Raw genomic sequence first — 20,929 nt, forward strand, 5'->3', positions numbered from 1 at the left:
CCATTTTCTCACTTTGTGGCTTTGGTGGAGTTTTTACCTCAAGGTAATTTCATTTACTTAATCTGTAATAAGGGTGATAGTGTTCATCTCTTGACATTTTGGAGAAGACCTAGAAAACAGTAAACCCCCCAAAACACAAACTGGTTGCTGTAGAGTCAATTCCGACTCAAGCACTCAACAATGTTAGTTGCCTTTGTTTTTACTGTTCTTATTTTTAAGCACTCCTTCAAAATTTTTTTTTCAAAATAATTTTCTGATAAATGTTTGTCTCATAAACTGAGATGCAAGATGACTGCTGATAAAAACCTTCTGTCATTTAGAGATCACTGGGATAAAAGTGGAGGCGCCCTGAGTTCTGTGGACTCTGAGTAATTTTGATATTCTACCTCTCCATTTGGCTCAGCACAGTAAATGCCCCTCTCCCATCATTTATTGATAAGAAAACATTTCTTGAACATTTAATATGTGTTAAACTCTGGACTAAAATGAAAAATAATTCTTGCTCTCCAGGAACTTTTAATCCTGCTCCACAACTTTTTTTTTTTTTTTATAACTTTAGGTCGCTAAGAATTGGCAACGACGAACAAACAGAAACAAACACCTGTACACTTTCTGAGTTTTATGTACATAGACTGATTTGGAATTGATTAATGAACATTTTTCTGTGCTCACCTTTTTCACATTGTATGTAAATGTCCATGTGTTTGCTCTTCAGAAAAACTGGGATAGATGATTCATTTGACAATGATTTGTGAATCTGTGATGAGAAACCATGCTTTCATTTATTCAGTCAACAAATATTCACTGAGTGCCTGCAGTGCTAAATACTGGGTAAACAGGCATGAACAACACAGGAAATAAGATCTCTTATCTGCTAGAGATCACAAATTTAGCTTGTTTGGCATAGGGCTGCAAATCCTGGTTCTGTTCCTTTCTACAAGTATAATTTTGGGCAAGTTTTCTTATCCTCTCTGTGCTAATGTTTCCTCATTTCCAAAAATGGGAATTATAACCACGTAGCTTTGTTGTACAGATTAAATGACTTGATACATGTAAAATGCTTAGAATAGTGCCAGGAACATTGTGAGTGCTATATGAGGGCATGTTATTAGTACTGTCATCATCATCATTTATGTTCTGTGTACTAGTAGTATATACTGTATCTTTTGTGCTCAATTTCCCACTATAAAAGTTATTTTCATAAACCAGTCAGTAAATCTTCAGAATGTCGTGGTGACACCTTTAAGGATTAACGTCCTGGTACCTTAATCCTCTCTGTAGCCCCTACCCCTCACTCTCTACATACAAAGACGGTCTCTGTTTTTCAGAACTATTTAAATACAGACCAGTGTGCTGGCTACCTCCTCAAAGAGAATAATTTTCATTTCTGTCTCTGTGTTACTCGCTCCCTTCTCTGCTGGCAGATTGCCTGCCTCTTGCCACCTCTATTATGGCCCTAATTGGTGGTTCTGTCATGGTGGCTATAGATACTTGTTGCTCTCTTTCCTCTTCGCATCTATCATTCTTTGCTCTTACCACTTTTCCCAAGTTCCTAGCCCTCAAAGGCTTGTGTTTCTACATCCTATCTGGCAGTCAGCACTCTCATTTTTTCTGCAGGCCTAGTCAATCATTGTTGTACATTCGATGGAATCTTCTGCTGTTCAGTCCTTGACATAATTCATGTCAAATAGTAAATACACAGCAGGCGGCTTTTGCTTGGGGTCAGTTCCTCTACCCTACCCCCACCCCATCTTACCTTGTTTCCTCATCTGAATTATTCTAGAAGCCTTGATGCTTCCATAGAAATGTAGATATTCCTGTCTTTGGGGAATACTGATTTTTAGGATCCTAGCAACCGATTTCTCTGACTTAGATTAAAAGTTAACCAAATTCCTGGTGACTCTGACTCCCTTTAAGCCTCCTGAGAAGCCCTGGTGGCACAGTGGTTAAGAGCTCGGCTGCTAACCAAAAGATTGGCTGTTCTAATCCACCAGCTGCTCCTTGGAAACCCTATGGGGTAGTTCTGCTCTGTCCTATAGGGTTGCTATGAGTCAGAGATCTACTTTTTACCAGGATTTTCCATCTAGTAGATTCATTGTCATATCCCCTTCAAAACAGACAAGATACTTACCATATTTTAAAGACTACAGGTTGCCACTGAAAGAAAAATTTTATACAGTTACTGTATTAAGGTTGAAAAACTGTCCTGCATGAAAAATATACTTACAAATCACGTGCGTAAAAGAAAACATTATTGTGTTTAAGGAGAGCTTAAAGTTCTCATAATGTGCCATATACATGTGGGTATTCATTCTTCTTGGAGTTGCTTAGCTGGGGTTGACTTGATGGCAGTGGGTTTGTGTCTTGTTCATCTAGTGCTGCTATAACAGAAATACCTCAAGAGAAGTTTATTCTCTCACAGTCCAGTAGGCTAGAAGTCGAAATTCAGGGCACCAGCTCCAGGGGAAGGCTTTCTCTCTCTGTTCACTCTGGAGGAAGGTCCTTGTCATCAGTCTTACCTTGGTCTGGGAGCATCTCAGTGCAGACACCTCTGCTCCCAGCTCTGCTTTCTTGGTGGTATGAGGTGCCCCTGTCTCTCTGCTTGCTTCTCTCTTTTATATCTCAAAAGAGACTGGGTTAAGACACTATCTAATCTTGTAGATCTCATTAATATAACTGCTGCTAATTCATCTTGTTACTTCATAGTGACAGAATTTACAACACAGGGAAATCACATCAGATGATAACATAGTAGACAGTCATACAATACTGGGAATCATGACCTAGCCAAGTTGTTGGATATTCTGGGGGGACACGATTCAATCCATAACAGTTTGGTTTTGGTTTAGCAACCAATTTCTCCAGTGGACATTGAAACTTAACCCAATTCCTGGTGCCTCTGACTCCCTTTATGCCTCCTAAGTAACAATGAGAGTTTTGTGGACTGGGGAGTACATTACATTATTCAGGCCTTTTATAAGAAGTGATATTCTGTTTCCTGAATGTACAAGAGCATTAATGCTATCCTTAGCCGTACCAACAGTAGGCAATCTTAGAGTAGTGTAAATAGACAGTCCATTAGGATAACTGTAAATATTTAATTAGTGTATACTTTAAATTCCATTGGCAAAATAGTAGTTGATTTCTTGAAAATCCCTCAGGTTTCCCTTAAATTATTATTTTTTCAAGGCTGTAAAATGACATGGTCCCACATTGAAAACGAAAGGCAATTATTTCAGCTCCTACAGACCAAAACAACTTTACTCACATCCCACAGAATGTATGGAGAAAGGAAATAATTTTCAAGGTTTCTGGAAATTGTTATTTTCCTGTTAATGGTTATTTTCATTAGCAGAGTTTTAGAAATAGGTATGGGGTTTTTCTGAAACCAAATAACTAGAGGCTAAATACACTTGAATTATATCTAGTTATATTCATTAAAGATTAAATTCATTTTGCCTTTCTTATATGAAGTTTAAGTTTGGTTATTGTAAGCTGAAACTGGCTTTTCATAGCTAAGGGGAAGACCAAAAAACCACCATGAATAAAGTATAAACATTGAAATTACTGGAAAATCTAGCCATAAAAACAAAGCGTATGAAAATTTTACATTTGTAGAGTGACTTTAACTCTTCATATATTTTCATATATAATACTTTATGTTACTTTTTCCACTGTTGTTGTTATTGTTAGGTGCCGTTGAGTTGGTTCTGACTCATAACGACCCTATATATAACAGATTGAAAGGTCACCTGGTCCTGTGCTATCCTCATAATCATTGCTGTGTTTAAGCCTGTTATTGGAGCCACTGTGTCAGTCCATCTTGTTGAGGGTCTTCCTCTTTTTTTGCTGACGCTCTACTTAGCATGATGCCCTTCTCCAAAGACTAGTCACTCCTGATAAGATTTCCAAAGTGAGACAAAGTCATGCCATTTTTTTCTAAGGAGCATTCTGGCTGTACTTCCCCAAGACTGATTTGTTCATTCTTTTGGCAGCCCGTGGCATATTCAATATTTTTTTTTTTTTTTTTTGCCAACACCAATAGTAAATATAGAGTCAGTGGGTGTTGTGTTATGAAATGAGCATTAGACTTGGAATCAGTGGTGTCCTTTCCAGAAAGAGATGGCACCCTCAATTAAAGATTAATAGAGAAAAGCTTGTTTCCAAAGTGACAATTTACACTTAAATTAGGATAAATAGAGGAGGATTACTCCCAAAGGGACAATTTACAAAACTGTGGGTGGGATGTAGGGGAGAGTGTAGTAACCTGGGACTAGTAATAGTGGAGCTGTTAACAATCATATGTCCAAAGGCAAGAAAGAAAGAAGTTACTAGAACCTGGAAGGAGCTAGTCCTGTAGAGAAAGCCATTGTGAGGGGAGCAGCAATCTTTAATTGGGGACATAGTCAGCCTAAGTTTCCCATCAAGAAGGGAACCAAGGGAATAAATGCCTCGCTCTTCCTTTCCTTCCTCCTTCCAATTTTGTGTTAAGAGCTCTTTGGCTGGAACCAACTGGAAGCCAGGGCCATGTGAATCCTTTGATAGAGTTCATACAGGTCTCATGGGGCAGAAAGCTGGAAAGAGAAGGGTGGAAAATGGATCTGGAGGGAAAAATGAAAGCTATCTGGCATATTCCACCCCTTTTTTCCATCAGCCTCACTGTTGTCCTTCATGTAGGTGAAAAATGCACGCCCCAACACAAGCAATGCATAAAGTCATCATCACTGCATGATGTCATTTCAGTAATGTTGTAACCTGAAACTAAAGTGTTGGCCACCACCAGTGTTCTTCATATAAAACATTGGCAGACGAGGATGGAGAAAAGATGCAGTTAAAGAACATAAATTATAGCTGCTCCTCCCCTCAATAGCTGGTCGTGAGGCGTAAGTGGATAATCATAGCTGCTTCCTTCCACTATTCATTCTATGATTACATTGTTGTTTGCTGTCACTGTGACTGGCTGGGGTCCCTTTCCAAGTGGGGTCTGTTACCCAAACCTTCATACCTGCAAGATATGAGTCCTTGGTTGTCTGCAGCTTTCCCTTGACCAGGACTATTGGGAAGGGAGTACCAGGAGGTGCTCCATTGAAATCCCTGAGTCCAAGCATTGCTCTTGTCCTTATTCTGTAGCAGCGACTCAATTTTCCTTGATAATTGAGTGTCATTATTTTAGCCAGCATAGTGACTTTCTCATTTAGACCTTGGTTTAGAGGCATAAAGAACCCACATTTTTAGGAATTAGTCTCTACTTCCAATTAATCAGAAAATGATTGTATTTCTTGATGGACTCATTACTCCCTTCAATATTAGGACCTTCAAACTCACCAAGTCTAAGGTCTTGGGGACAAGAAGCAAGAATTCTTCAAGTGGGTTATTAGTTATAAAAGTGAGATGGGCCACTTTCACCTGCACCCCTTGGTTCCTGGATCTGTGTATCCTCTGCAGAGAGATGGCACCATATATTTGGCTGCCAGTTGAAAACGTATCCACATGCTGTGGGCAGAAATCCAGCCTCTCAAGGTGTTATCTCTTTGCTTGCACCTTGACTCAGTCTTTAGCAGGGCATTCCACAGTTGCATTCAGTTAGTTGCTTCTATGAGGGGCAAATGATATGACCAGTGAATTCTATGGATTGAGCCCTTTGTCTCATTTTCTTTGCTGAAAAATTGTTTGGAGGCAGTTAGTGCAGGATACATTGACTAGGTAGCAGGTATACTGTAAGCCCATGAATGATAGTCCTAGCAGAAGCACCTAAGCCAGGGAAGGCATATCATATATGTATATCCTTCTGAGTCCAAAGGTATGGATGGGAGAGATCCAATGTGATACCATGATGTAATCGCTCTGCTGCCACACATATCCATCTGGTCCCTCCTGTCCCATTGGGCAGTGGTGCCCTTTTGGGGCTCAGCATTATTATCAGCTTTATTCAGTGTTGGCAAGCCAGATCACTCTTAGTAAGCGAAGAGGACACTGAACCCATGAATAAATTCTTTCCCCACCACCATGGCCCCTTTGTGGGTCCATTAAGCAAACAATGGGATGACTGATAAAGAGAAAGAGTGATATTTACAATCAGATCTTCAAGTTCACATTGTTAAGAAGTTATCTTCTATGATAAACTCTTATGAGATTTCATGTAACAAAATTATCTTCACACCCTGTTCCTGTTACAAGAGGTTCATCCATATATTTCTTTCCAGATATCTTTGCCATCAATTTTCCAATTTTATTCTTTACAAATCTCTGACCAGCCCTTAGCACTCACCCATAATTTTGTGTAAATCTCTACTTCAGGCCATTTCTTCTCTAGAGCTAGAAATCAGATATTCCACTCAAAGTTCTACGCACTTGGAGGATTTCCCTTTATCACTGTATTTTATGTCTATTATGAGTAAGATTGTATGGCTGACTGGTGCTGGCACACCTACAGATCTAGCCTCAGTTAATTGACTGTCTTAGGTTCTCTGGAGAAACAGAACCAGTGAGAAACACACACACACACATAGAGAGAGAAGGAGAGAGAGAGATTTACTTCAAGGAAGCCGCTCATGAAATTTTGGGGGCTAGCAAGTCCCAAATCCATAGGTTAGGTGGCAGGCTGGGGAACACTGCTGGCTCATAAGATCGTGGGAGACTGGCAAGTCCAAAATCTGTGGTCCGGTGGCAGGCCTGCGTCCCAAGATCCATAGCTCTGGCCATGAGAAGACTGCTAGGTCGAGAGAGAGAGGAGAGAGAAAAAAGATGGATAGAGAAAGAACTCTGTCAGAATATCCATTTATATTTTGGAGGCAGACCACACCCCCAAGGAAACTCCCCTTTGAACTGATTGTTTGATCACATCAGCTCACATCATGGAAGGTGGTTACATTATATTATGGACCAGGAATCAGTCAGTGCCTGGCCAAGCCCCTGGGAATCAGCCTAGGCAAGCTGACACATAAAATTAACCATCACACTGGCCATAGGGAACTCCCCATGAAGTATTATTGTTGTTTGAGGAAGAGGAGATGAAGCATTAGGATTAGATACCATGAGAGTCTGGATTACCTACTATTACAATTTATCCGTGAGTCAAGACCAGCCTCAGTATGTTCTTTCATTTAATAGTGGAATGCTGATGGGAATATGTGATTTCAAGGTACGCTGGATCAGACAGCATCCAGTTCATGTTGGGCAGTTCAGATCCCAAAGTCACTTAGCATTCCATGGGCAGAAAATCAGTCTCTATGATAACCCAGGAGCAAGTCAGGAACTGCTTTTCAAAAAGAGAATAGTTAATGCAGAAAAGGACATGGCTTTACTCTGAAATCCTAGGAGGTTGCACTGTGTGATTCTCTGATTAGGGCTTGCCAGAAGCTCCTTATAACATCTCTGTCTGCCACAAACTTTCCCAGTTTCACTGGGACTGATAAGTCCTAAGACCCAGATGGAGGGGAAGCTTGCAACACAGCCTAGACCTTTCAGAGCCCTTTTGTGTTCTGGGCTTCACTCAGAAATGCAGCCCACCTTATGGATAACCCATGTTCCATTTCCCCTATACCTCGAACAAATGGGAAGCCCAATTAAAGAGTCTCATTTTGGGGGTCTGTTTCCTATGGCCATTTCCCACATTATTTATTTATTGTATCAGTTAGAATTCCAATAGGAAACGGAAGGCACATTCAAATTTGGATAATTTAAAACCTGTTGCTGTTGAGTTGATTCTCACTCATGGTGACCACATGTGTGTCAGAGAACAGTGCCCCATAGGGTTTTCAGTGGATGATTTTTTGGAAGTAGATCACCAGGCCTTTCTTCTGAGGATCTCCAGGTAGACTCAACCTCTAATATTTGGGTTAGTAGCTGAGTGTGTTAACCGTTTGCACCACCCAGAGCCTCCTAGTGTAATCTGGGAAGGGTTTATTTATAAGGTGTGAACGGGTTGTAAGGTAGTCACTAGGAATAGTGGTGGACTAGGGACTGGGAATGGCAAAGTTGTTACCGCCCCTAGACTGAAAGGGTGGAGGAGAGGGTGAACCTGGAAAGAGTTATCTTGAGAAGAGCTATGGCCTTGATTTGAGGGTCATATACAGCTGGAGGAGAGGCCATGAAGGGAGACCAGAGGCACAAATACCCTGAGCTCCTCTTTCTCCCTCTCTCCGTATCTCTTCCCGGATTTTCTAACAGCCAATCTCAAATGGAAACCAGAGGACAAGGAGCCTGTAGAGGTGGCCCATTCAGGACAGCCTCAGGGCAGACAGCAGAGGGAGAAGAGTAGAGAACCATTTGGGATGGGCAAATGGGAGCTATTTATCACAGACCTGAGGTTTGAATCTTGGGAATTCCTTTCTGGACTATGAATTCCAACCAGATGAGGATCCTGTTATTTAAAAATCTTCTCAGCATAATTCCTGCCTGCTATAAATGAAGGGAAACCCTGGAGGCGTAGCAGTTAAGTGCTACAGCTGCTAACCAAAGGGTCGGCAGTTCGAATCCACCAGGCGCTCCTTGGAAACTCTATGGGGCAGTTCTACTCTGTCCTATAGGGTCACTATGAGTCGGAATCGACTCAACGGCACTGGGTTAGGTTTATAAACAAGGTGCTCAGTGAACAATTAAGTAGTCTAATTCCAACACCTTCTGTGTGACTTTGAGCAATCATTTGTATTCGTGGAATGTCCTTTTCCTCATCTCTAAAATACCAGCCTCTGTCCTCTTTCATTCTTGAGGACGTTGTAAAGGTCAAAAGACAGTGAAGAAGTTAACAGGTGGAAGTGCTTTGTAAACTATGAAGTGCTGTGATACACGAGATATTACTTCACATCTTTAAGGTTCTCTTACTCTTGTCAACTGTCTGATTCATATAAACCTATTAACTCGGCTTTTATACTTTTCATAGGGGGTTTTACTTTCCAGCTAATTAATCTCCTGACTCTTTCATACAACTTTGAGCTTCAGTAGTTGGGCTTTCTCCAAGAGCACATTTATGCCCAAGCTTGCCCATCCTTGTTAAAATATTTTCTCATTTTTTTTTTTTTGAGACAAGTCTCAGCTCCGCCTCACTTTCCTAAAGCTGTTTCTTTGTAGATTTAATTTTTCTCCCTTTTTTATCCAATAATCTTGGTCAATACCAAATCAAACCCACTGCTGTCGAGTGGATTCCAACTCATAGTGGCCCATAGGGTTTCCAGGGCTGTAAATCTGCCACACCTTTCCCCTGTGGAGGGAGCAGCTGGTGGGTTCAAACTGCCGACCTTTTGGTCAGCTGCTGAGCGCTTTAACCACTGCACCACCTGGGCTCCCTCATGGCCAATAGACTCCTGAATATAATACCAATCTGAGATGATAAATCTTTTTTTCTTGGCACAGTTTTGTGTTAGGCAGCTTTTGTGTCTCTTCCTTGTAGTAATGCTGTGTTCATCAGTACTTTTTTAGATGCAGTGATCTATGTTATATAATAATAATAATTAATGGAGCACTTTTGGTTAGTGATTTATAAGCATCATGTCATTTAATCCTCACTACAATCCTATGAAGACCCTAGTATTATCTTCTCCATTCTACATGTGAGGAATTTGAAGCTCAGAGATGCCAAGTAACTTTTCCAAGGGCACAGAGCTCTTAAGTAGTAGAGACATTATTTAAACTTAGGTTCACCTGTTGCCAAGTCCTGCGCCCTGTAATCATTAAGGTAGTCTGCCTTCCAGTGCTGTGTTCCTTAAATCTTCATTTATTTGCAGCCTTTAGACAACATTTTATTATTCTTATTTCTATTACATTAATTTCTCACTTATGGGCATACGTTTTTATGTATTGCTTTATATATACTTTTCCTTGTTATTTTCCTGGCATGTGTATTTCATTTTGCCACCTTCACTGTGTTTTTAGGTGGGTTGCTACCTTTTTTTTTTTTTTTGACTTGGTTTTCTTTTTTAGCAGAGCTCTTCCTTCCTCCTGCATGTTTCTTTCAGTTTGGCACATGGCATGTGAAATTTAACTTTCCTCTGTCATAGTTGTTCGCTTTTGCCTTCTTATCAATAAAACATAAAGACCATAAGCTATAAACACTGTTTCATTAATCACAGCTCACTTTGCGTCTCACAGTGCAGAATGGGATCTGTGTTCCTGCTACTCTCTAGATCTATTAAGCAAACCAAGAAGGATTCACTTCAGTGAAAAAAGCACCATATCCGAGGGATGGATGCATAATTCATTGCAAACAAAACCCAGCAGGCAACCTGCTCCCCCAACTTCACCTTGTTCACTGGTGATAACACCCATGTCCTCACAGGTTCACTTTTCCCTCTGGCTTTTTTCTCATCCCTTCCCCACACGACTTTATTTATTTATTTTTTGGTGTATTTAAATAATGCATAATGAGTGAAAACAAACACACAAAAATCCAGAAAAGATGTACAAAAAAAAAAACTTATTACAGTACTATCTCCCAGAGAGAACCATGGTTAGCATTTTTGTATATATCTTTCCAGATATTTGCACTTAGACCATCATGTAATTACAATAATGATTATTATTTTTACCAAAAAGGCGTCCAATAAACAATGTTGTGTGTGTATATATATATATACCTCAACACAGTTTTGGACATCTTCATGTACAAAAATGTAGATATTCATCATCTATTCTACACTACATAGTATTTCACTGCAGGCATAAACCATTACTTTTATGATTCATATTCTACTGAAGGATAGCCAACCTGTTTCTTTATCTTTCCTCTTCCCTCTACAACTCCTCCTTCTCGTCTTCTCTTCTTTCTCCTCCTTCTCTTCCTTGTCCTCCCCCTTTTTTGTCCTACGCCTTGTCCTTTTCCTTGCTTCCATCTTCTCCTCCTTACTCTTTTCCTCCTTCTCTTCCTCCTCCTCCTCCTTGTCCTTCTTGCCTTTCTCTTCCTCCTTGTTCTTCTCTTTGTTTCCTTGCAAATTTATGTTGAAACTCTTCTTAGTCTCTTCTCTCCTCTTACTGCTTTAATACATGGTAGTCTTTCCCAATTCTGATCACTTACACTTCACTTTTACTTTCATTTCCATTAACAACTAACCTGGGAAATAAAAGAGCTTTGCTTAAGATTATACAGTAATTATTGTCAGAGCCAAGCTAGAGCTCAGTTCTCCTGGATGTCTTTTCACTAGATTGAGTTACTTCATCATGGCTGAAGGTAGAAATAGCCTCACCTTTAATGTAGAAATCAAACAAGGAAGCAAGCAAACAAACAAGAAAGGTGGAGGGTTGGAGGGTTGGAGAAGAATACTCAGTAACTGAGCTAGAAAGACTTGCACTTGTACTTTCTGCTCAGCGACTTAGTTACAGATGAAATACAAAAGAACTCTTTGACCACTTCAGTTTGTTCTGAAACTATTAAAAATGTATACCTGTTAACCTGCCCAATGGTATCATTTGGGACCTAAATTTATAGAGCTAATATAAGGTATAATAAATAGACTTGATATCTGTACTTAGAGGTGAAAGACTCATGCCTGATATATTAAATTCTTTTGCAGCATAAAGGGTGTTGTATGCAGACTCCATATGTAAAATCAAGTAGTCAATACTTGGTCTTATATAGTCTTTGCCCTAAATCAACACAAGTAAATAAGGAAATTATAAATGTACGATTAGGTAACCCAGGCTGGAATATGAAAACAACTGTTTCAATTCAATATGGTTTTATTAAATGTATTTTGGCAATAAGTTTTTACAGAGCTCAGATCGCTTCCTCTGTGGCTTTGCCATGATCACTTTCGTTACTCCTTCAGCAGTAATTGCCCCCTCTTCTGGGACAGTTCTTATCCAGAACACCCAACTGACATGTTCTGTGTCATTATTTTTTATTATGCTGTGCATTTAAGATATGTCTATAAAAAGGCCATGTTTTGGACAAAATGGAATTATTTTTTGATATTTGCCTCTTCAAGGAGATTAAATACTTACTGTAACATTGCTACTTGTGTTTAGAAGAGTTTTTTTTTTTTTTTGGCAAGGGGGAGTTCTCCTCGTCAATTGCCTTCAGATTCTATTACGAATAAGAAATGCTCCTCCCCCCAAAAATTTGGAGTAGTAAAATAGTGATATTAAAAAAAAACCACTTATTTGCTGTGTATTCCTGAGTAAGCTCACCAACCACTCTGTGCTTTAGTTTCCTCAACTATAAAAAGGTAATACTAGTATCTGCAGTTATCATTGTTCTGATGATTAAATGAATTAAATATCTAAAGTGCTTAGAACAATGCCTGGCACATAACAAATACTATATGCCCTTGCTATTTTCTTCCCCTCCCCCACTCCTCCTCCTTCTATTTCTACTTCTTATTATTTAATCCTCACAACAATCCTAAGAAGGCGTTGGTATTACTTTTACTTTCCTGTTAATTAATCTCCTGAGTCTTTCCTACAACTTTGAGATTCTCCTTCTGCTTCCCCTCTTCCTCCTTCTCCTCTCCCTTCTTCTTTTCCTTCTAATATTTGTCCTCCCTTTCTTCCTCCTCCTCCTACTCGTCTGCCTCCTCCTCCTTTTATTACCACTACTCAAGTCCCCCACCCACCCTGCTTAGTTTTGCCACTCAATTTATTCACCAGTTTTGGTTCCATATTAACTTAAGGGTTTATTGGCTCCAAATAAATGACTTTTGACTATGTCTACAAACCGAAAACATCCCCCAAAGACGGAGATTTGCCACTAGTGAAACGGTGAAAAGATATATCACAAGATCTAAAGTCAGTTTTGAAAGAATTGTCCCCAAAATGTTTTGAGCAGTAAAAGCAATGTTGTATTAAGTGTAATGCCTCTCAGGTGATTGCTTTGAAGGAAGCATCTTTCATTTGATTATGTATCATGTTTTTAAAAAAGATCAGCCATATACTTTATGTCTTGTTTCTTCAAGGTGCCTGTTTCTTGAAGACAGAGCTGTTATTTCCACTTCTTTGTATTCCCAGAACAGCCAATAGTACAATGTTTAACACATTGCAGAGGTCCAATAAATACATTGATTGGCTGTTTTGGTAGAATTGAGGGGAGGAAAATTAGGTATAAAATGTTTCCCAGTTAATTGGAAACTGCTACACTACTTAAAATGAATTTTACATTTTCCCTGTGGTTTCTGGAATATGCATTAGTTGGCAGTTTGTTACTTGATGGCGTAAAATTTTGTAAATTTTATGAAATTCTAAATTCCTACAAAGGATCTATTATAGAATTTTCTATTTTTATTATTTTTTCAGAATGGAAAGAAGTATTAGTGTAAAGACAAGCCTATTCCAATTACTTTTTATGAACTTGGTTAAGAGAATAATTGAAATTTAGAGCTGGTTGGGACCACATTCTTATAGCCTAAATACCCAGCACAATACCTGAAACACAGTAGAAAGTTAATAAATTATTCAGAAATAAAGGAATCATTTAATGTATTTTCTGCATTTCACAGCTGAGGAAACTGAGGCCGAGGTAATTTGTTCACAGTCACACAATGGCATAGAAGGATTTGAAATAAATGTTTCTTGATGTCATGCTTTAAATATGGATTTCACATTTCAGTTGTAATATGGAAAAGACTTTAAAATTTGTCCTTGAGTAAATCAAATTTTTAGGTTAATATTAATACATTTTAGGAAGGCAGTGTTAAGAATTTGTTCATACGAGTCAAAAAGATTGTTTTAAGGGGAAACTAAAGTAAAATGTCTTTAAATGGCTTGCTCAGGGAGTCTCAACTGATTCATTTCCATTCTCCCCACTGTAAATTTCTTGTTATAAAATATTAGGGGCTCCTATCCACCGTGAAAGACTTTATGTTGGAACGCTTGTCTCTCTCAAGACATAACCCATCTCTTACTTTTCTGTATCCCTTAGACTTTCAAGAAATTGCTAATCATGCTGATTGGTTTTCTGCTGTTTTACAGGATGAAAAAAGGGAGTCAAGTTCATGCACCTGCTTGAAGGGGCCCAAGCTGTCAGAAATAGGGACAATTGCCTGGATGATAACGCTCAGTGATGCCCTCCACAACTTCATCGATGGCCTGGCGATTGGGGCTTCCTTCACCTTGTCTCTCTTTCAGGGACTCAGTACTTCGATAGCAATCTTGTGTGAGGAGTTTCCTCATGAGCTAGGTAAGGCTCTCTGCTTCTTGATTTTAGTGGAATGATGTATTTTAGGTAACAAGCTCCTAAAATTCTGCTGATGCATCACAGTGAAGGAGTACTTGTCGGACATTGATAATTACCTTTTATCTCAATTAAAAAAAAATTCACTTGTTATTTTCTTCTTCTAGGGGACTTTGTGATCCTACTCAATGCAGGGATGAGCACACGACAAGCTTTGCTATTCAACTTTCTTTCTGCGTGTTCCTGCTATGTTGGGCTAGCTTTTGGCATTTTGGTGGGCAACAATTTTGCTCCAAATATCATCTTTGCACTAGCTGGAGGCATGTTCCTTTATATTTCTCTGGCAGATATGGTAAGTAATTAAAATATTTGATTTTCCTTTGATTTAAAATTTAGAAGTGAACATCTGGGTAATTCTGCTTTCCCCAGTGTGCAAAAACCTTTTTATTGGAATTTAAAACATTCTCAGTTCAATAAATAACTTTTGTTGAGTAGTTTGCACTAATGGTAATTTGAAAGTGATTTTCATTGATTCTTTTATCTACATTTTTATTGACTGATGATGAAGTGATTTAATTTTTGCTGAATTAGACATAGTTTCCTGCGTTTCCTTCTGCATCATGGTAGGTAAACCTTGTCTTCTGTTATGTTGTTGCTAGCCATTCAGTCAGCCCCCAACTCAAGGAAATCCCGTCTCCGGTGAAACAAAACATTGCCCAGTCCTGTGCCATCCCGTGATTGATTGCAGGGCAGATCATTGTGAACTATAGGGTTTTCACTGGCTGATTTTTGGGTGTAGATCACCAGGTCTTTCCATCTACTCTGTCTTAGTCTGAAAGCTCCCCTGAAACCTGTTCAGTATCCTAGCAACACACAGTCCACCACTAACTGGCAGTTGGAGGCTAACCATGACATGCATTGGCCTGGAATCGAACCCTGGACTCTGGTGAGAATTCTACCACAGAACCACCAATGCCCCTGCCTTCTATTATTGTATGTCCTCAAAGAATTTTTTTCCCCTTTTGTGAGGATATCATATTTAGAAGATGAAAAACTTGTTAGAGTAAATAGCATTTTATTTTTTCAAGGATCTGAACAGTGAAGACTTTTGGGCTAAACTAAAACTGGTAAACTAAAATTTGTAAAATGAAACTTGGATTTAAAATTAAACTTGGATATTTGGGCCAGTATATATTTGTATCTATGCTTATGCCTATGTCTTTGTTTATATCTGAGTGTGTGTGTGTGTGTGTGTGCGTGTGTGAGAGAGAGAGAGAGAGACAGAGAGTGTATCAGTGGTCCCGTGTGTGTATAAGAGAGCATATGAATGGTCCTGTATATTTCAGAATGAATTGAATCATGGACAGCTTTCTGGAAAATGAAAATGTGATAAGTGTGTGGAAATGAAGGAATATTTTCTTTGCATTTTGAATGGACCATGTATTACATACATAATTCAATCACTTAATTTCCTTCACCTGCATTCTTGGCTCCAAATTGTGGCTGTCTGGCTCTGTTCATTGGTCTCTGCAGATCCTTGAGTAAGGATTGTATCTGTTAGAACCAGTACGGCACCTGTATGTTTTTCACAGAATCACCGTCTCACCCTGTCTTTATTCCAGTCATCATTTCCATCTCACATAAGGGCAAAATCTATTAAAGTTGTCCGGTTTAAAAAATAGTAATAATACGTGATGCTGTATAACACTTAGCAGTTTTGCTCTTTTAAAAATGGTGTCACATCTTTCACCCATTTTATCCTGGCGACAGTTTTCTTCCGTCAGACATGTGGATTGACTGAGAATTCTGAAAACCTCTAAGATGCTTAGGTACAATGCACTGCAACATGTGTAGAATATCGTTTTGGAATACGGCTTGAAACTGTCATTTCCAGATCTCCTCATGTAGCATTTTCGGTAGAAGTCGTCTGCTGGATTTTAAGCACAAGACTTGGCGTTTTAATTGCTTTCACTGCAATGAGACTCTTATAATTTTCGATCCTAGAACAGTACATAATTTATTCAAGAATCTTATGCTTTTGTGAGGGTAGCGTAAGCAGAAAGCAGCAAAATTGAAGAGATCAGGAATTAAATGTATAGTGATTTCTAAAAAAAAAAAAAAATTTCATCAGCTACTATTTATTGATATTTCTGTACCAAACCTAGAAATCTGTAAGGCACTGGGGACACTGGAGTGAGCAAAATAGGCACAGTTGCTGCATTTATGGGGCTTTCTGTCTGCAGAGACGGGAACCAGAATTAAAAAAAAAAAAAAAATCATACAAATAAGTAAATAATTACAGATAGTAAAAACAAACTATGAAAGGAAAAGCAATATATATGATGATAGATGATAATGGGGCCTGGGGGAATCTAATGTAAATTTGGAGGAGCTAAGGAAAGTTTATTTTTTTAAGGAAAGTTTATTTATTTAAGGAAAGTGTCTCTGAGAAGGTATAGTTTAATCCGAGACCTGAAGAATTTAGCCCATTGGAAAACTGGGGAGGGAAGAGTCCAGGTGAAGGTTAAGGTGTGTGAAGATTCTGAGGCAGGGAAGAGCTAGATGCATTTGAGGGTCTGAAAGAAGGCTGGTGTGGCTAGAGCACAGGGAGGAAGGAAGGAAGGAAGAGAGGGCAGGAGGGAGAGACAGAGAGATAAAGAGAATGAATGAGAAAGAATAAAGTATATCCCATGCAATTGACTGGGGCAGTTGAAGAATGCTATTTCGTACTTTTCCGCATGTTGAATGATGATAACATTAGATATCCTTATTATGCTATCTATGCTAAAATTTTTAAACATCTGAAATCAATGATCATTTTACCTCCACAGAAATCTATACATGACTTTTATATTTTACCACAAGATGGCAACAGTTATCTAACGATATATCTTTCTTCTAGTTTCCCGAGATGAATGATATGCTGAGAGAAAAGGTAACTGGAAGAAAAACGGATTTCACCTTCTTCATGATTCAGAATGCTGGAATGTTAACTGGATTCATAGCCATCCTGCTCATTACCTTGTTTGCAGGAGACATTGAATTGGAGTAATAGGAAATGGAAGATGGTGCTGTTAATGAAGGCGTTTAATAAATAAAAACATCTCCAAAGGGATTTTTAAGCTAATCTACTTAGTTGAAAGATAATTTTGTTTTCAATTGTAGGTCAAGAAAACTAATTATTGGCTTCAGATGGATGAAGGAGACCATTATTTGTACTTAAAAATGCTTCTAAAGATTTTCAGTTCCAGTTTGAAGGGCTTGGTGTATGGAATCTTTGATACGTACCCACTTTTCTATGTTACATATATATTAGAAAACCATCCTGAAGCAAGAGACATGCATTCTACAAACATTCATACACCGAGGCCCAGAGAAAAATACAAGATAAGATCAAAGGTTCAAGTGGTTTCAGAGTGGTACATTTCCAATTAAAATGAATTTGTTCTAATGCTTTCAAGGACAAGTACATCAAACTGTGGAGAAGAAACAAAATGTATGCCACACAGATAAAAATGATTCCAGCCAGGCTGTAATGAACCCAAGAAAGAAATATTGCTCATAGTTTTTGTTGTTTTATATTTCAGTTAGGGACTTGTAGGATTGTTTTGAAAACCATTTGACAAAACTATGAATTTTTGAAATCAATAAAGTTTTATAGTCCTACTAAGCCCAGACTTTGTCTGATGCCTTATTTCTAAGTGTGTTCTCTAGCAGAATTCATAAAAAACCAGAATTGCTTTTTTGTTGACTTTGAGCCCATTACAAATGGCAAAACAATGTAAAGCTGGTAGAAACTCAGTGTCAGTGTACAACATATTTGATTTGTGAAAATGAAGAATGTGTTGGTTTGTAGAAAGAAATTGAGTAAAATTTTAAGCAATCTACTTTGAAAGATGAGTGCAGTTATTTAGCAAAGAATTTTTTAAATAAATGCAAAGCAACAGCTGGGCTGTTGTATGTCAAGGACCGATTAACTAGACAGCATACATTCCTTATGGATGATAAGAGAAATTAAGAAGAGACTTCTTTTGTGTTCAGTCTGCATGTCTCCTATTCAGTATATCTTGAGGGAGGGAAATCAGCACACTATGCTTATTTTTCTACCTTTTGTAAAAGATTGTTGTTGTTATTAGATGCCCTCAAGTCGACTGCATTCTCCTGGCAACCCAATGCACAATGGGATGAAATGCTGCCCGGTCCTGCGCCATCCCCATGATTGATTGCTGATTGGAGTCTGTGATCCAAATATTTACTCATTTAGTAGATATAGAAAGTTGGTCTAAATTTGAGCATCCTAACCTGAATTTACACTCCCAAGTTAGGGAAAGATGGTTTAGCAGTAAGGAAAATGATCAATGAAGGTCAACATTGATCTCAGGAATTCCATTGTCCCATGAGCCATAAGGTGTTCTCACATAGCACTAATGCAGATTTGATGAGCATTAACGGCATTTAATGTGTATTTTCATATATATTTTGTGTTATGACTGACAAAAAAAAATAATTTTTGACCAAATAGTAAACACCTTTGAAACCATGTTATTCATTATTTATTATGTATCAACTTGAATGCCTACCATGTACCAGGAATTATGAGGGAGAGAGATAAATAGGGAATTGGTGATATGTTTATTTCAAAGATATTCAATGAGTGAATACTGTAAAGATTTATCATTCATCAAAATCAGTAAACAGGTAAAATAAAAATAGTAACATTAAATTTTATGAGATAATCTTTTTTAGTGTACAGATTGTATGTCTGATAAAAGGAGCTATTTCAACATTATATTAAAACAAGGTAGCTTCACTGCTTATGTGAATATTTTTGTGCTTCTTGTTATTCTCTACATTTGTTTATCTTTTGGCCAGTTTCCTTGAGTATGAGGTAAAACCATTTGACATTCACCCATTTCAGGAGGTAGCATACGATCAAGAACCAACGGTACTGAAGGAAGAGGTCCAACGGGCACAGAAGACACAGGCGAAAAACAGGGCTCCAGGAATTGACAGAATACCAACCGAGATGTTTCAACAAATGGATGCAGTGCTGAAAGCACTAACTTGTCTATGCTAAGAAATTTGGAAGACAGCTCCTGGCCAACCGATTAGAAGAGATCTATCTTTGTACCCATACCAAAGAAAGGTGATCCAACAGAATGGGGAAATTATAAAATAATGTCATTAATATCACACACAAGTAAAATTTTGCTCAAGATCATTCAAATGTGGCTGAAGTAATACATCAACTGGGAACTGCCAGAAATTGAAACCACGTTTAGAAGAGGATGTGGAACAACGGATATCATTGCTGATGTCAGATGTATCATGGCCGAAAGCAGAGAATACAAGAAAGATATTTACCTGTGTTTTATTAACTATGCAAAGGCATTCGACTGTATGGATCATAATAAATTATGGATAACGTTACAAAGAATGGGAATTCCAGAACACTTGATTGTGGTACTTAGACCAAGACATAGTCATTCAAACAGAACAAGGGCATACTGTGAGGTTTAAAGTTATGAAAGGTGTGTATCAGGGTTGTATCCTTTCACCATACTTACTCAATCTGTATGCTGAGCAAATAATCTGAGAGGCTGGACTATATGAAGAAGAATGGGGCATCAGGATTGAAGGAAGACTCATTAACAACCTGCATTATGCAGATGACCCAACCTTGCCTGCTGAAAGTGAAGAGGACTTCAAGCACTTACTAATGAAGATCAAAGACCACAGCCTTTAGTACTAATTATACCTCAACATAAAACAAAAATCCTCACAACTGGGCCAATAAGCAACATCATGATAAATGGAGAAAAGATTGAAGTTGTCCTGGGTTTCATGTTATTTTGATCCACAATCAACGCCCACGGAAGCAGCAGTCAAGAAATCAAAAGATGTATTGCATTAGGCAAATCAGCTGCAAAAGACCTCTTTAAAGTGTTAAAAAGCAAAGATGCCACTTTAAGGACTAAAATGCCCCAACCCAAGCCATAGTATTTTCAATCACCTCATACACGTGCAAAAGCTGGACAAATGAATAAGGAAGGCCAAAGAAGAATTGATGCCTTTGACTTATGGTGTTGGTGAAGAATATTGAATATACCATGAACTGCCAGAGAACGAGCAAATGTGTCTTGGAGGAAGTACAGCCAGAATGCTCCTTAGAAGCAAGGATGACAATACTTCATCTTATATACTTTGTACACGTTATCAGGAGCTACCAGTCCCTGGAGGACATCGTACTTGGTAAAGCAGAATGTCGGTGAAAAAGAGGAAGTCTCCCAAGGACATAGACTGACACAGTGGCTCCAACAATGGGCTCAAGCATAAGAATGATTGTGAGAATGGCACAGGACTGGGCAGTGTTTTGTTATGTTGTACATAGGGGGCGCTATGATTTGGAACTGACTTGATGGCACCGAACAACAACGTGAAGTAAACAGAGGCGTTAGGGCATTGAAGATCTGAGAAGCAAAACGAAATGTGCTACTTATTGGAGTCTGTGGTTGAAGGTAGGATATGGACAACTGTGATTAAATTTATACTGCACAACTTTATTTGAAAAAGTGCGAACCTATCAGTTAACATGTACTGGTAATGTGAGTAACAAACTACCCCAGAAGTCTCAGGCTAACAGCAACAGGCTGTTACTTTCATGTTTACAAGTCTGCTGATTGGAATTCAGCTGATTTAGTCTGGGCTGAGCTGGGTGGCTTTGCATCCAGCTGTGGGTCAGATAGGCTCTGTAGTGGCAAAGGGCATGAATATACAAATCTAATAAAGGATGAAGAAGTAACAGACTGATTCAATCTGCCGTAAGTAGTC

At 38.6% G+C, this 20,929-nt stretch overlaps 1 protein-coding gene across 1 annotated transcript in view; it reads left to right on the plus strand.

Moving 5' to 3' along the window:
- SLC39A8 (solute carrier family 39 member 8) overlaps positions 1-17,769 on the plus strand; it is a 79,821-nt gene extending 62,052 nt beyond the window's left edge. Inside the window, exons 6-8 of the mRNA XM_049885628.1 lie at positions 13,897-14,104; positions 14,266-14,450; positions 17,001-17,769. Of these exons, the coding sequence (XP_049741585.1) occupies positions 13,897-14,104; positions 14,266-14,450; positions 17,001-17,150 (543 nt within the window). The 3' untranslated portion in view covers positions 17,151-17,769. The remainder of the gene's footprint in view (positions 1-13,896; positions 14,105-14,265; positions 14,451-17,000) is intronic.
- The last annotated feature ends 3,160 nt before the right edge of the window (positions 17,770-20,929 follow it).

Source organism: Elephas maximus, chromosome 5, assembly GCF_024166365.1.
Source record: "Elephas maximus indicus isolate mEleMax1 chromosome 5, mEleMax1 primary haplotype, whole genome shotgun sequence".
NCBI classification, from domain to species: Eukaryota; Metazoa; Chordata; class Mammalia; order Proboscidea; family Elephantidae; genus Elephas; species Elephas maximus.